The 16367-nt window shown below is 53.0% G+C and overlaps 2 protein-coding genes across 5 annotated transcripts; both read left to right on the top strand.

Moving 5' to 3' along the window:
* The first annotated feature begins 392 nt into the window (after window positions 1-392).
* LOC117836804 (uncharacterized) lies at window positions 393-8734 on the top strand. 2 transcript variants are annotated; one of them, XM_034716307.2, is made up of 5 exons: window positions 393-840; window positions 1232-1330; window positions 7429-7473; window positions 7976-8113; window positions 8189-8734. In XM_034716307.2, exons 1-5 carry the CDS (start codon window positions 457-459, stop codon window positions 8528-8530), a joined length of 1008 nt encoding a protein of 335 aa, XP_034572198.1. In that variant the 5' UTR covers window positions 393-456; the 3' UTR covers window positions 8531-8734. The 2 variants fall into 2 exon arrangements, with proteins under 2 accessions (XP_034572198.1, XP_034572199.1); XM_034716308.2 differs by having other exon boundaries at window positions 492-898.
* On the top strand, window positions 8677-13384 carry LOC117836803 (DNA repair endonuclease UVH1). Of its 3 annotated transcripts, none has more exons than XR_011897325.1 (9): window positions 8677-9805; window positions 9928-10157; window positions 10245-10354; window positions 10762-10911; window positions 11085-11888; window positions 12141-12251; window positions 12342-12399; window positions 12525-12602; window positions 12682-12743. XR_011897325.1 is itself a non-coding variant. In XM_034716304.2 (9 exons), the coding sequence occupies exons 1-9, from the start codon at window positions 8823-8825 to the stop codon at window positions 13236-13238; spliced, it is 3084 nt and encodes a 1027-aa protein (XP_034572195.1). In that variant the 5' UTR covers window positions 8677-8822; the 3' UTR covers window positions 13239-13384. The 3 variants fall into 3 exon arrangements, 2 of the variants coding, with proteins under 2 accessions (XP_034572195.1, XP_034572196.1); XM_034716304.2 differs by adding an exon at window positions 13028-13384 and having other exon boundaries at window positions 12342-12602; window positions 12682-12905; XM_034716305.2 differs by lacking the exon at window positions 11085-11888 and adding an exon at window positions 13028-13384 and having other exon boundaries at window positions 8812-9805; window positions 12342-12602; window positions 12682-12905.
* The last annotated feature ends 2983 nt before the right edge of the window (window positions 13385-16367 follow it).

Here is a 16367-nt window from a genome sequence, read left to right as displayed (position 1 = left end):
TTTTGGTCCGGGCCGAATTGCGGCGCGAAGGCCTAGCCCAGAGAAAATTTCGAGATTCACTCGGGGATTGGGCCTTCCAAGCTAGCCCTTAATGAATCTTTTGGGTCCGGCTAACTTCCACCACCGACTAAGGAGATGACACGTTGGACTCACATGTCAGTGAGTGGAGAGGGATAGTTGGACAGGGATAATTTCGACCGTACGGTTATATGCACAATATCTGTATGTCTGCATGTCTGCTGGTGGACCATAATGGCACATCTCAAATAACATCAAAATTGTAATGACATCCTGTAATGTAAACATTAGTGGTGTGCATCATGCATAAAAAAATAGAAAATTATAATGGCACAAATCAAAGTGTCAACGGCTGGACGACTACGAAGCGACACTCGGCGGCGTCGCCTGATTGTGGATTCTGAATTTGTGATCCCGACCTGTGAAGCAAGCGCAGCGATGCCAGCTCCTCCCACTCTCCCCCTCACCCGCCGCCCATCCGACGCCCGACGGCGCGGCCGCCTGCTCCTTTTTCTCATCACCCTTGTCGCGGTCTCCGCCGCCGCAGCCCTCGCCTACCTTTCCTTCCCCTCCGCTGCGCCGACACCGCCCCCGGCACCGTCTTCCACTGTGCGGGCCGATGCCGATTGCTGCAGGGGTATGGAGGGGCTCGAGCTCTGGGGTCCGGCCGTCAAGTGGGGCTCTAACCACCGCTTGCCCTCCGCTGCCGCCTGCTGCGCATCCTGCAAGGCCATGTGCCCCCATCCCGAGGGCGGCGCCTGCCGCTGCGACTCGTGGGTCTTCTGCGGGGACGAGCGCAGATGCAAGGACAGGTTGGGGGAGGTCAGTCCATCCGTCTCACATTCTCAGTTCCCCTTCTTCATCTACCCATCTGTCGGAGGTAGCCAAGCATTCCTCTAGATTTATTCGTCCTCCTATTTGTGCAAAGTGCTTGTTTTTTCCGTAAAAAGATTAATCATCGATCTAGCACGCTACTCGTATTAGCTACGCCTCTTGCTTTCAGTTCCACCCCCGATCCTTCAAAGGCCTTTCATTTCTTTCCTTCTGTATACCTAAAATCTGAAAATTCCACGCAGTGATATCTGTAATATACATCGCAGGGATTCAATGCACTTACTGTCGCAACTGTGTTACTCCATTGCATTTTATTTTGAGCTGAACCTAGGTTCTCTCTTGGATTCATTAGCTTCTTTACTGCGCATTTGAAATGCAGTGCTGGCTGAAGAAACAAAAGGACGTGATGGCTCCTGCTGTTGTTGCAAGGGGAGAGGACGTCATGTGGACTTCTGGTCTAGTCTTTGGAAAAGGAGAGGTTGGTTTCGTGCCATCTCTTTCAGTTACCTAGTTGGTTGTTCAATTTTTGAGGAGCATTCTTTGAGCTACCTGAACATGTTTAATTTCCCAGTTTGACAGGCTAACTTCTTCAGGTGTTCCAATTTAACTTAGAAACCATTTATCAGGCTGCCCATAACATGTCTTGAGATGTTTGTTGGCTTGGCTCCTTGTGTGGTGTATATACTGTGCATAGAGAATCAAAGATGGGCATGGTTGAACCCTGCAGCCAACCATAATGGACCCAGCGATCCATGCGAGGTGTACAAGAGCATTAGTCAATCCATTCAGTTATCTGCTGACCCCCCGGTGCCCCTATGGTTTTAAGGGGTCAACCCCCATGCACTTCGGTTTACTCATTTGGATTGACAGTGTGGTACTCATGGTCGCTGTTGGTCACCTCGCTGTCATCATCCAGCTCCCCATCCTGTAGTCTGTAAAAACTGGGATTGCTGACGGAAGGAAATTGACAAGAAAGAATGAAGCAAAATCAAGAGGATGAATGGGGCGCCATGTCAAATTGTCTGTGGAATCAAGAGGTTGGATCGATCCGCATGATCCACATGGCCTTTAGGTTCCGAACCACTGGCCCTCGTATTTATTAGAGGATAAATCTTATCTATTGGGCTAACCCTAGTGGGTAGCTATATAGCAGTCATACATGGGCCTTATTGGGCCATAATACACACATACACCAACACTCCCCCGCAGTCTGAACTACCGACGCAGCGGAGTTGCAGACTGGACATGAAAAGAAAGGCACACACACAAGCCCCCCCACAGACGCAACTAGCCACAGGTGATGTTGAGGCTGGAGCGAAACTCGGTGAAGGCGGGTGACGGGAGGCCCTTGGTGAAGATGTCAGCAAACTGAGAGGTGGTCGGGACGTGGAGGACCCGAACATCTCCGATGGCGACCCGATCCCGGACGAAGTGAAGGTCAATCTCCACATGCTTGGTCCGCTGGTGCTGAACAGGGTTGGTGGAGAGGTACACCGCACTGACGTTGTCGCAGTAGACAAGAGTGCTCCGGGAAGAAGGGGTGTGGAGCTCGGCAAGGAGCTGCCGAAGCCATGATGCCTCGGCTACGCCGTTAGCGACAGCGCGGTACTCCGCCTCGGCACTGGAGCGGGAGACCACCGGCTGACGCTTGGACGACCAGGACACCAGGTTGCCGCCCAAAAAGACGGCGTAGCCGGAGGTAGAGCGCCGAGTGTCCGGACACCCGGCCCAGTCAGCGTCGGTGTAGACAACGAGCTCAGTGGAGGGAGACCTGTGAAAGAGGAGGCCGTAGTCCACAGAGCCCCGGAGGTAACGGAGTAGGCGCTTGAGAGCAGTGAGATGGGGCTCCCTGGGATCATGCATGTGGAGACAAATCTGTTGAACCGCATAAGTGATATCCGGCCTGGTGAAAGTGAGGTACTGAAGGGCCCCAGCCAGACTCCGGTACGCAGTAGCATCTGTCACAGGAGTGCCGTCGGCCTCTGACAACTTGGCCTGAGTGTCAACTGGAGTGGAGCAGGGCTTGCAGTCAGTCATCCCAGCTCGCTCCAGGATATCAAGAGTATACTGCCGCTGGTGAAGAAAGAGGCCAGCCGGACGAGGCTCGACGGTGACCCCAAGAAAGTGATGGAGCACACCCAGATCCTTCATAGCAAACTCCTGCTGAAGTGAGGTGATGATCCGCCGTAGAAGGGACGAACTGGAGGCAGTGAGGACAATGTCATCAACATAGAGCAGCAGATAAGCAGTCTCCGCACCATGGTGATAGATAAACAGTGAAGTATCGGACTTGGCCTCCACAAAACCCAGCGTCAGTAGGTAGGTAGCAAACCGCGAATACCAAGCTCGAGGGGCCTGCTTGAGGCCATAAAGTGACTTGTTGAGCCGGCAGACCATATCAGGCCGAGAAGAGTCAACAAACCCCGCTGGCTGGCTGCAGTAAACAGTCTCGGTCAGAGTACCGTGCAGGAAGGCGTTCTTGACGTCGAGCTGATGCACGGGCCAGGAGCGGGAGAGAGCCAGTGAGAGAACAGTTCGGACAGTAGCTGGCTTGACCACCGGACTGAACGTCTCGTCGTAGTCGACACCAGGGCGCTGAGTGAAACCCCGGAGAACCCAGCGAGCCTTGTACCGCTCGAGGGTACCATCAGCCCGCCGCTTGTGTGTCCAGATCCACTTGCCGGTGACGACGTTGGAGCCAGGCGGACGGGGCACCAGATCCCAAGTCTGGTTGGCGAGGAGCGCCGCGTACTCCTCTTCCATCGCGCGGCGCCAGTGAGGATCCGACAGGGCGCCGCGGACGGAGGAGGGTACAGGAGAAACCTGCGGCGCGCTGGGCATCGCTGAAAGAGCCTGGGGCTGCAGGGTACCAGCCGCAAGGCGCGTCACCATAGGGTGAACGTGACGCGGGTGCCGGTGTAGGAGAGGCGGATGGTACACCGACGGCGCGACACGGGCAGTCGGGGCCGGCGGAGGTGGTGGTGGTGTAGGCGTCGCCGGCGGAGAAGAGTCCACCGGCGATGACTGAGGCGGCGACGGCGGTGGCGGGGCCGACTGCAGGTCCAGGGGAGCCGACCGCGCCCGGCGCTGGTAGACGCGCACGGGCTGCGCAAACCGGACAGCAGGTGCTGCGGGCGGTGCCACCGGTCCCGCGCAGGGCGAAGGGGTAGAAGCAGCACCAGAGACCGGCACCGTCGGACCCGCGCTGGGCGCAGGGTCAGGGACAGCACCGGTGGACGTCGAGCCCGAGGAGAACCACGGCGGAGCAGTACCTGCAGGACACAACAGTAGCGGTGGCTGGTCCACTGGGTCAGTGGGAAACAGGGAGGAGAGATCAGGGTCGGAGGTGGAAGGAGGTGGGGAGGTGGTGGAGTAAGGGAAGACGGACTCGTCAAACACCACGTGGCGAGAGATGAGGACCCGCCGAGAGGAGATGTCAAAGCAACGGTACCCCTTGTGATCCGGGGAGTACCCGAGGAAGACGCACTGAGTCGAACGGGGAGCCAGCTTATGAGGAGCGGTGGCAGCGGTGTTAGGATAACACGCACACCCGAAGACCCGAAGGTGATCGTAGCGGGGGGAGGTACCGAAGAGAGCGTGGTGTGGAGTGGGAGCGGGGCAGGCAACGGAAGGTAGTCGGTTAAGGAGATAGGTGGAGGTGTGAAGACTCTCAGCCCAGAAGGGGGCAGGGAGAGAAGACTGGAACAGAAGAGAGCGCATGGTGTCGTTCGTGGTACGAATCATGCGTTCAGCCTTACCGTTCTGGGAGGAGGTATAGGGACATGACATGCGGAGGTGCACGCCGTGAGAGAGGAAGAAGGCACGGGAGGTGGTGTTATCAAACTCGCGGCCGTTGTCACATTGGACGGCCTTGATGGTGAGACCGAACTGAGTGGACACCCAAGCGAAGAAGTGGAGAAGCGTGGGGAAAGTATCAGACTTGGCACGCAAGGGAAAAGTCCAAGAATAATGAGAGAAATCATCAACCACAACAAGATAGTACTTATAGCCAGAAAGGCTCAGAACAGGCGATGTCCATAGATCGCAATGTACAAGATCAAACACATGGGTCGCATGTGAAGAGGAGGTAGAAAAAGGAAGTCGAACTTGACGGCCCAGTTGGCACGCCTGACACAGGTGCTCATCATGAGCCCGAGTACATGGTATGTCGGAACTACGACTAAGCTGTGTCAGGACAGCACGGCCAGGATGACCAAGACGCCGGTGCCATGTAGTGGAAGAAGCTGTGGCGGCAAAAGCGGCTGAAGAAGCGGAGGGCGAAGCAGAAGAAGTGGACGCAGGAAATCGGAGGGAGTAAAGGGGCCCGGTGCTGTCACATCGGAGAAGAGGTCGCCGGGTAGCCAAATCCTTCACAGTAAGACCAGAGGAGTCAAATTCAACAGAACAGGAATTGTCAGTGGTAAAACGGCGAATAGAAAGAAGGTTGTGAACCATGGAGGGAGCAACAAGAACATCAGAAACCCGAAAAGAACCGGGAGTGTGAGCGGTACCCACGGAGGTGACAGGAAGACAAGAGCCATTTGCGACCATGATGGACGAAGGGTGGGAGGAAGAAGGAGGGTGAACGGAAGAGAGTATACCAGGGTCGGGTGTAGTATGGAAAGTGGCACCCGAGTCGGCGATTCAGTCCTGACCGACTGGAGGAGTCAGGGCCATGGTGCCGAAGGAGCGTGCCAAGGCTGTCGGGTCCCACCCGACAGGCCCAGGCGAGGCCCCGGGAGGAGGAGCCCACGGCGACGCAAACGGAGCAGCCGGGACAGTGCCAGCGAGCATGGCGGTCGGTGGACGAGGCTCGCCTCCGGTGGCCTGGAAGGGCCACATAGAGATGCGCCCTGACCATGGGTTGGCAAAGGACGGCCAGGGAGAGCCCCGTGGAGGCGTCGGTGTGCCCGCCGGTGTGCCCCCACCGCGCCCCCCACCGCGGCGACGGCGGCCGCCACGGCCCCCCCACCCCCGCTCGGCCCAGGAGGAGGAGGACCAAGAAGGGACGACGGTGGCGAAGCGGAGGGTCGTGGCGGTGGAGTCACAGCAAGAGCGGTCGAGGAAGACGCGGAGCCCGGCGCAGGAAGGGGACCCAGGCTGGATGCCCTGAGTAAGCTCCTCCATGACAAGATCATCCCGGACCTGTAGGAAGGTGGGGAAGGGCCGCTGTCGGGTGATCCAGGTGCGGAGGTGGGCGTAGCGCTCGTTGAGGCCGCGAAGAACGTTGAGAACCAAGATCCGGTCCTCCACGGCCCAGCCAAGGTCCCCGAGGGAGTCCGCCATGGTCTTCATCTTCCGGCAGAACTCGCCAACGGAGAGGTCGCCCTGGACGAAGGTGCGGAAGCTCGCATCGAGACGAAGGGCCCGGGCTTCGGCGTTGCCCAGGAACTGGCCCTCGAGCGCCAGCCAGGCCCGGCGGGCGGTGGTGTCGGGGGTGCCGCGGACGAGATCGTGGAGGTCGAGGGAGATGGTCCCCAGGATCCACGACAGGACGATGCTGTCGAGGCGAACCCACGCAGCTGTCCGGGCCGCAGGGAAGGTGTCGGTGAGGACATGGTCGTCGAGGGCGTAGCGGCGGAGAATGAGCAGCACCATATCCCGCCAGCGGGCGTAGGAGGGCGACTCAGGGTCGAGGACGACGGGGACCAAGCTCTTGATGTTCTGAACACCCCCGGCCTGGTAGTGGAGCTGCGCGACGAGTGGATCGGCTGGGTCGGTCCAGGCTACCACAGGCGGACGGGGAGCACCGGAGCCGGAGGAGGTGGCCGTGCTGTCGTGGGACATCGTGAGGAGCTGCTCCGCCTCGGCGATCCGACGGGCCAAGACGTCGGCCGCATCCCGCTCCTGCTCCCAGGCCAGGGCTGCCGCGCGCAGGCGAGCCTGTCCCTCGGCAGCAGCAGCGCGGGCAGCGACGAGGGCCGCCGCGAGGTTCACATCTGGAGGTGGTAGAGGAGGCGGGGCGGGGAAAGGGAGGCGAGCGTGCCCCCCCCCCCTGCGCCCACTGGAGCACCAGAACCACCCGCAGCCCCTGCCACCCCCGTTGGAAAAACAGGGGCAGCAGGAGGCAGCGGGTGTAGGGCGGCGGCGGCGGCGGCGGCCCCGCCCGCACGCCCCCCGGCGCCCGCGCGGAGGGCCACGGCGGCGGCGGCGGCGGGATCCGCCTCGGCGGGATCCCCGCCCGCACGCCCGCCCGCGCGGCGAGCCGCGGCGGCGGCGGCGGCGGCGGCCAGGCACAGGTAAACCCTAACCCTAACCTAGGCTGATACCATATTAGAGGATAAATCTTATCTATTGGGCTAACCCTAGTGGGTAGCTATATAGTAGTCATACATGGGCCTTATTGGGCCATAATACACACATACACCAACAGTATTTCCTAGGTTGGACCGTTGATCCATTGAGCACATTTTTTTAGGATCGGGACGAAGATCCATTGGGTCGACCCGCCCCACACCAAGCTATTCTTGCTGCAGCTGTATTTGCTTGTTGACATATGCTTCAAAAGAAAAAGAGAAAAGAGAGTTCTTTTTTTCACTACTCACGTGATTAATGGAAGGAATCATTTTGCTGCAGGGAATTGTGGAGCTAGAAACAAATATTGGAACACTTCATATTCAAGTAAGCGTCCTTTGTCCCTACAACAGGACAAGAATATTTTGGTATACTTAACTGCTGTGGGAATCATTTTTAGGTCATGAGGTGTAGGGAGATAGTTAAGCTGTTTACTTTCCATTTTCACAAAAATCCATATGCTAAAGTGTGGTAAAGCTTATCAGAGTGTTCTATGTGCTACATGAATTTTCTAGAGAGAGGGTGGCATGGCTGGGCTGGCCATCTTGCTAAAAGTAGTAGATTTGCGAATTTAACTTGCTTATGAGGTGAAGGCCAAGCACATGTAACAACTTCATACTAAGGCAGTTGCAAATAAGTATCTTGAGCTTCCTGCATGCTGTTCTGGGATAGTATAGTGCTATTTCTACCTTCATGATTTCCATTGGATTTGAACAAAAGCTGATATTGTTTGTGGTTTACCAGAAATAAATTATCCGTAAGTGTGTTTTCCAGTGCAGATTTGCTGATGTATACTGTACTCTGCCTTCTATACTTGTTATGCATCCAGTTGCTTCCTGGTTGCGCACCCCGTTCCGTGGACTACTTCATCGAGCTCTTGGGCTTGCGCAACTGTGCTGGGTGCAGATTTTATCGCGCAGAAGGACGCGGGAATGTCTGGGATGCAAAAGGCAATCATGAAAGAAATGTACGCCTTGTATGACGTTTGGCCTGCTGGTACTAATTGATTCCTGATGATTGATCTTTTTATGTACAATCATAGGCTGCATTTGGTCCCCCGTATGCGTTGCTTCAAGGGACCCTGGAAGTTGATGGTGTGCCCTTCAAGGGCATAGCAAGAGAAGCATGCCCAGCCGTGAAAAGAGGGTCCATTGCCTGGGTTGGGCCAGGGCCGGAGTTCCTGATCAGCTTGGCAAACCATGAGGAGTGGAAGGACGCCTATACCGTGTTTGGCCACGTGCTGCCGGAGGACATGGGGATCGCTGAGGAGATGGCACTGCTGCCGTCGAGCACGGACGTGTGGAGCAATGTAACGGTGAAGGTGCTGAGAGATCCCGTCTACTTCAAGGTGAAGAGGAGTAGCCATGCTAGTTCTTCTGTCTAGGTGAGAGGCATATTTCTTCCATCAGGTCAGGGGGGCAGATAGATTGTGTATCCAAAAGCTAAAGCAGATGATCACATTATTATTATTGTGTAGCCAAAATCTAAAGCAGATGATCACATTATTATTATTGTGTAGCCAAAAGCTAAAGCAGATTTATATATAAATTACTGTAGAAGGAATGCAATTTGATTTTTGATCTGAGCAGTGAGCGCTCTTGAAGTCTTTGATGTCTGTTGCCGACTGGGCTTTGTTTGGGACGATGACCATGGTGGGCTCCGGTTGACGGGGCGAGATGGCCCACGGCCCATTTGAGGACAAGCCCAGCATCATATCGGCGTCATCGCCGACGCCGTGGTCCGCGGAGGGAGAAAGGCAATCGCGGTTTGGCAGGGCGGCGGCGATGCTTGCGTTCGAGGAGCAGGTGGTGGCGGACCTGGTGGAGGACCCCAACGGCGGGCTCGTGGTTCTCTCCTCGGGCTTCCCGCTCGCCTCCCTCGCCGCCGCCCTCCTCCTCCAGCTACACCTGCACCATCGCCCCGGCGACGCGGCGGGGGGAGGAGGATGCCTCCTCGTCCTCTCCGCCCCGGACCCCCTCAAGGCCCGGATCCTCCGCCGCCTCCAAGACAGGCTTCAGGTCCTCGACGTGCCCCCCGACCTCCCCGCCCAGCAGCGCGCCTCCCTTTATGCTTCTGGCGCCGCCCTCTTCCTCTCCCCGCGCGCTCTCGCCGCCGACCTCCTCACCTCCCGCCTCCACCCCTCCCACGTCCGGGCCCTCCTCCTCCTCTCCGCCCACCGCTCCTCCGATACCTCCTCCGACTCCTTCATCGCCCGCCTCCTCCGCCAACGCCATCTTCTCCCCGTCTACGCCTTCTCTGACCGCCCCCACGCCATGGTAGCCGGCTTCTCCAAGGCCGAGCGTGCCATGAAGAGCCTCTACGTCCGGCGTCTCCACCTCTGGCCCCGCTTCCACGTCCTCGCCGCCGCAGACCTGGAGCGCGCTCCGCCCGACGTGGTCGACGTCCGCGTCCCCATGACCCCTGCCATGAGGGGCATCCAGGCCGCCGTCCTTGCTGCCATGGACGCCTGCCTCAAGGAGCTCAGGCGCACCAACAAGGTGGATGTCGAGGACCTCACCGTTGACAAGGGCCTTTTCAAGTCATTCGACGAGATCGTCAGGAGGCAGCTCGACCCCATCTGGCACACTCTCGGCAAGAAGACAAAGCAGCTTGTGGCTGACCTCAGGACGCTACGCAAGCTGCTCGATTACCTCGTCAGGTACCTTATTTCATGTTTATGCTAAGGATGACTCCACAGAGTTCTCAGTGATAAGAATTACACAAGTTCTAGTTCCAAAGGAAAATTAGGCTCCCTCTTTACGTTCTCTAGCCGATGTGTAGGTATGATGCAGTTACATACTTGAAGTACCTTGACACGCTGAGAGTATCAGAAGGTGTTCGATCAGTTTGGATACTTGCTGACTCAAGCCACAAGATATTTGAGCTTGCAAAAAGGCGTGTTTACCAGGTTGTGAGAGCAGACGGTATAAAAGTTAGCACAGATAAAAAGGGCACACCAACAAAGAAGAGGAAAGTGGCACACAATAGTACCGATAAGGGAAAAGAATATGGTAGTGGCTCTTTGTCCCTTCATTTGCATGATAAAGCTATGTTTTTTGGAAGAATTTTAGTGTTAATATATGACCTGTTTACTGCAGAAAACGAGGACTCCACTGCAGATAAGCACAACACTCAGAAGGTTAATGCTGATGCGGGCATCGTATTGGATGAGGTTTTGGAGGAGGCACCAAAATGGAAAGTGTTACAGGTCAGTGACTCAGTTTTTGTTTGTCAGTTTTCTTTCAGGCAGCCTGCAGCACTAATTACTCACTCATACGTTACACAGAACTGTCTTTTCCAATCCATTTGGCAAGCGCCGTTGCATTTTATTTTTATTTTTTTGCTAAACTTGGCACATTTACATTACACAAGATCTGTTATTTACAACCTAGCTGACAAAAATATTTGGATTTTTCTAAACTCGGTACATGTAGCATGTATTGCTTCTGTCTCCAGTTATTCTTTGTTGTGCTAAATGTAAATATTAACTATGCTCTACTTCATTTGTTTTATTCTTGTAGCAGCTTCACCCTTAGCTATCAGATAGTACCCATTCATCAGCGAGACAATTATTTTTGGTTCTGTTCAATTGCTTTAGCTGATAGGTTTTTGCAGGAATTGTTGCAAGAGATAGCAGAAGAACAGACGAAGGGAGATGGTGAGAATGCACAAGCTGAAGATGAAAGTGGCATAGTTTTGGTAACATGTAAAGATGAGCGCACATGCTTTCAGCTGCAAGAATGCATATCAAAAGGCCCCCATAAGGTAGGAGTTCAGTCTTAAATGAAGCCAGCATCAATCTATAAATCACTACTCTATTTCTATTAACCTGCCATCTTATTAGCTGTGCACACATGTCTTCCATCCTAAATGCAAGTTTCTTTCTGAGTTTATGAAGAGCAATAAATTCTTTGCAATATCGACTTCTTTTCAATAAGGTTATGCGAGAAGAGTGGGAGAAGTATTTGCTTGGGAAAGCTGAGCTGCATGGATTACAGAAAAAGAACAAGAAAAAATCTGAGCAACCGAAAGGGTTTGGTGTCCTCGATGGGGAAGTTCAAATGGGGCCTAGTGAGAGTGCAGGCCCCGTTAGCATTAGCAAGCTTGAAACTAATGCCTTACTTGCAGCTGCTTCTGAATTAAGAAATGTAACTAAGGAAGCTGATGTCAAGGATGGTTCAAATGTCAGCTGCAGTAAAAGGAGGTTGGTAAAGGAAAAAGCAAAGGGAAAATCAAAGAAAACCACTGAAAAGAGACAAGCCAGCAATAGAAAAAATAAAAGTAAGGGGGGAAATGACAATGACCAAGGTACTGCTCTGGAGGTGGAAGGTCAATCAGGCAAAACCGATGAACATGCCGATATCGATGCTTCCAAGGTGTCCACAGATGCTTCCGTGTCATCCTCTACTGCTGGCGATGCCTGTAATTATTCATCTGATTTCAGAGGCTTGACAAATGGCAATCCACTACCTCCTGTGCAATTTCATGCCCTAGACGGTGACCAGCACATACTTGATGTATGGAAGCCATCTATTATCATTGTTTACCATCCAGATATAACCTTTGTTAGAGAAATTGAAGTATACAAGGCAGAAAACCCATCAAGGAAGTTAAAAGTTTACTTTCTTTTTTATGAAGATTCTACCGAGGTGCAAAAATTTGAATCTAGCATTCGCCGGGAAAATGAAGCATTTGAATCTTTGATAAGACAGAAGTCCCTAATGATGATACCTGTTGATCAGGTGGTGTTTCTCTGTCACTAAACTTTTAATTTCAGTCTGACCTTAGCAAAGTGGTTACTTTATGAATGATACCGCACAATGCTTAATCAAATGGATTTTGCACTTATTAATTACTAATTTACATATGGGTTCATATGCTCTGAGATCCTGTACTTGTTTTAGCTCAATCAGCTAGGCATGGGCAAAATTGCTGCCTTTGCCTGGAGTTCCATATTTTTCTGACACGAAACACATCCATCCACTTATTTTCAGGATGGCCGTTGTATTGGACCAACTCTTGCAAATGAGCCAGATCCTCTTTTGAGCCAGAATTCAATTACAAGAAAGGCAGGTGGTAAAAAGACACCAGAGAAGGAGATGCAGGTGATACTTATGATCATTTTGTTAATGGGCAGACGATATGTTGTGTTTTTATTTGCTTATTGCTAATATTTTATTGTTGCATTTTTCTAGGTTATTGTAGACATGAGAGAGTTCATGAGCAGTCTTCCCAATGTACTACACCAGAAAGGTATTCGTATAGTGCCGGTTACCCTTGAAGTTGGTGACTATGTTCTTTCTCCTCTGATCTGTGTTGAACGAAAAAGTATCGCGGACTTGTTCCAAAGCTTTGCTTCTGGTCGTCTGTACAATCAGGTTGATACCATGGCACGTTACTACAAGATCCCAGTTCTTCTTATAGAGTTTTCGCAAGATAAGAGTTTTTCCTTTCAGGTATCCCACCCCTCCCCTAGCAGTGAAAAATGATGATATAGCTTCAGTGTGCTAACTGACCTGCTCATTCTGTTTACAGTCTGCAAGTGAGATTGGGGATGATGTCTCTCCGACAAACATAATATCGAAGCTTTCATTGCTAGTGCTGCATTTTCCTCGGCTTCGGATAGTCTGGTCACGCAGCTTGCATGCTACCGTGGAAATATTTGTATCACTTAAAACAAACCAGGATGAACCTGATGAGAAAAAGGCCATTAGAGTTGGCGTGCCATCTGAGGATGGGATTGTGGAGGACGATGTGAGGTAAGTTGCGTCCTGTAGGCAACCAGAAGTTGGGAGTAGTAGCCCAAATGTTGCTAAAGCACAGCAACAGCAAAATATGGCTAAAGCAAAGATGTCTTTTTCTTTTCTTTTCTGGTCACCAGGGCTGAAAATTACAACACGTCAGCCATCGAGTTCCTAAGAAGGCTTCCTGGGGTGACGGATTCGAACTATAGAGCAATCATGGATGGATGCAATAGCTTGGCCGAGCTTGCCCTGCTTCCAGTAGAAGAGCTGACGGGGCTAATGGGCAGTCAGAAAGGAGCAAGGACGCTCAAGGAGTTTCTCGATGCCAAGTGCCCAACTATGCTGTAGCATATTTCCCTGTAAGACGCAGCTTGTGATGGACAATTCTTCGATGATTTTAGTTATCTTGCTGCCGATGCTGTGTGTATTGTGTTTTTAGATCAGTTATTGAACACTACAAATCCATAAGCTGTATGTACATGCTCCTTTTTTTATTTGATGGTGAAGGACGGACGGGCGATCAAAGAGGGGTGAATTCGAAAACAAGGCTATATCTCAATTGCCAACCAAAGACACATCACTCCTAATCGCTAAGATGAAGTAAATCAACTCGTGACAAGCTCACCCTAGGAACGACTAATCGCTAAGATGAAACAAGTCAACTCGTGACAAGCTCACCCTAGGAACGATTAGAAAAATTTAAAGCATAGCAGAAGCAAAGCAAAGCGAGGCACTGCACTCTCATCGTAAAGCTGCATGATTCATCGTAAAGCTACATGAAGCAACTTTTAAAGCAAAGCTAACTGGCTATTGATCAAGCAATGATTGCCTAATTATTTCTCCCATAGCATGAAAGTGAGGTACCACGTTCACAAGTAAACAAGCCAAGCAGATGCTGCCGAACCTGCGCAAGCTGCTGGTCCGCGGGTATAGTTGTCCATTTGGCCCGTGGCCTGTGGGCCAGCCCACGACACGGCATTTTGGCTCGGCCCAGGCATGGCACGGCACGGCAGCCTTGCAGGCCGGCCCAGCCCGGCCTACACCACGGGCCGTGCCTGGACCACTGCCTCAGCCCGTGGGCTGGCTCGAGCACGGCACGGCCTATTTAGCCACAGGCCAGCAATAGTCGACCCGGCCTATTTAGGCCCGTTCGGCCCGTCTCATATAAAAGCCAGCCTCCTATTCTCAAACCCTATTTGCCTCATCCCCAGTTCCCCACCCCACCGACCGCCGCCTCCCCGACCCCCGCTCCCTCGCGTCGCGCGACTCGCGATTCGCGCTCCGTCGCGCCTCCGCCCTTCCCTCCACCTCCCCCACTCCCACGCGCAACCCGGTGCCCCTAGATCCTCCGCTGCCGTCTCGCCGGTGGATTGTCGCGGCCTCCGCCGCCTCCCTCTGCCCCCGGCGGCTCGGCCGGCCGATGCGCGACCTCGCCTCCCCGTGCCCCTGGATCCGGTGGCCCCTCCACCTCCCTCCATCGCCATCTTGCCGATGGCCCCTCCGCCTCCCTCCGCCGCTTCCCCGCGTCGGTGCCGTGCCGCGGGAAGGAGGAGCCGGTGCCGTGCCGCGGGTCGGGCACGAGCACGGCCAGGCCGCTAAGTCCCGTCGGGCCAGCGGGCCGACACGGCCCGCCTAAGAAGAAGGCGGCAGGGCGGGCCTGGGTTGCTCCTTCGGCACGTGGGCCGGCACAGCCCGGCACGATTACTATACGTGCCTATACAGGTCGGGCCTAAACAGGCCGGGCCGGGCCGCCCATTTGGCCATCTATATCCACGGGTGACTTCCTAACAACAAGGTAAATTTCTAAAATCAACCCACATGCCTCTCTTCTAGAATTGCCAGATCCATATAGCCAAGAGAGATGCCATTGGACCTAGGAACAACACTAGGAGCTCTTGACACCTAGCGGAAGCAAGCACGGAAAGGGCTAAAGAGAAAACAAAAGCTTCAGAGTAAAACCAAAACCACAGGAACTGGGAATATTCCCATAACCGGAGGAGAATCTTCCAAAACTGGACTTTCCTCTTTTCAAAATCGGAACCTCTGATTTTGCCCAAACAGCTGGTAGGAGCTTCGAGAAAAATGGCAAAACTCGATCAAACGAACTCCAAAAATCACGAAATTTGGACCATAGCTTTCCAAAACCGTCAAGACTCTATTCCCAAGATATCTCCCCAAAATAAGAAACTTCCTATTTTTCCCTGCACGGGTCAAGATTCAAAGAAAATGAAAACTCGATCAAATGACATCCAAACTTCACGAAATTTTAGCCAAAGAAGAAGTGAGTCTTTGCTCAAAAGATCTCCTAAAAAGATCAATACTTCACCTTGAATTTCATGATTTTCATCAAGAACACAAGAGAAGGGGAATTTCAGTGAATCCAAATCCGGACCAAATTATTGAGGAATTTGAGGGGGAATCACAATAAGGTTGCTCACAAGGATCCCAACAACAAAACCTCCCAAAAAATCTCACGGGATTTCAAGCCAAGCACGAAGAACAAGAAATCCCCAAAAATGCCTCCGAAAGTACCGAAAAAGATAAATTTCAAATTCAAATAGGATAAAATAAGTGAGCACGAAATTGATCTTTGGATTACACAATCATGTTCGGTTACAATCCACTCCTAGCCTACTCAAGCTTTGGATGGTAAAAAGATCAAATTAAAGATCCTCTCATCTCTCTCTCACCCAAAGCTCTCACAAACAAATGAGAAGCTCACCACCAAAGAGCTCAAGAGATGTGGCTGCCCCAATAGACCTCTCCACAAATATATAGGCATCCGTAAAATGACCAGAGTATCCTTACATGAAGCATACAACTCAAATACCCTATGGTAAAACCGTCCAACTTTTTATCAGCACATCGGACAGATCCGATGCCTTCACGAATTCGTTTCGCCTCGACGCAAGCTTCACGATGGTGCCATGCATCCTCCAACTCGACGCTGTCCGACCACACCGGACTCACCCCCCGATTTTGAGAGCAAACCGGTCCAACCCTCTTGCGTACCTCGCAGGCGTGACTCACTCCCGATTTTGAGGTCAAACCGGTCAAACCCTCTTGCACGCTGCACACAACGTGACTCATTGATGTCACGTGCCCAGCCACCGCTAAGCTTTCGACACCTCCAAGTCTTTTTTTCCCCGCTCCCGGACCGCCTACTCAACTCGCCTCTGTCCCGCTTTGACTCAACCAATGCCGTCTTCATTCCAATGTACTCTTCCTCTTCCGTGCACCATGTGGATCATCCATGACTCCACCCGGACTTCTTGAGTTCCTTAGTCCAACCCAACTCGTGTCCACCCTTCACAACCCTAGTACATCAGCTTGAACCTTTCACTTGACCTTCACCTCATGCCGTCAACCGCTATGTCGCATCCTATACCTACACATCACAAGCCAAGAGACAACACATGATATGTTTTGCACACAACACACACAACACAACACCTCCGGTGAGCCGTTAGCATAATC

This window comes from Setaria viridis, chromosome 9 (assembly GCF_005286985.2).
Source record: "Setaria viridis chromosome 9, Setaria_viridis_v4.0, whole genome shotgun sequence".
Lineage (NCBI taxonomy): Eukaryota > Viridiplantae > Streptophyta > Magnoliopsida > Poales > Poaceae > Setaria > Setaria viridis.
The sequence above is the reverse complement of the archived record's forward strand: the minus strand, read 5'-3'. Positions and strand labels throughout refer to the sequence as shown.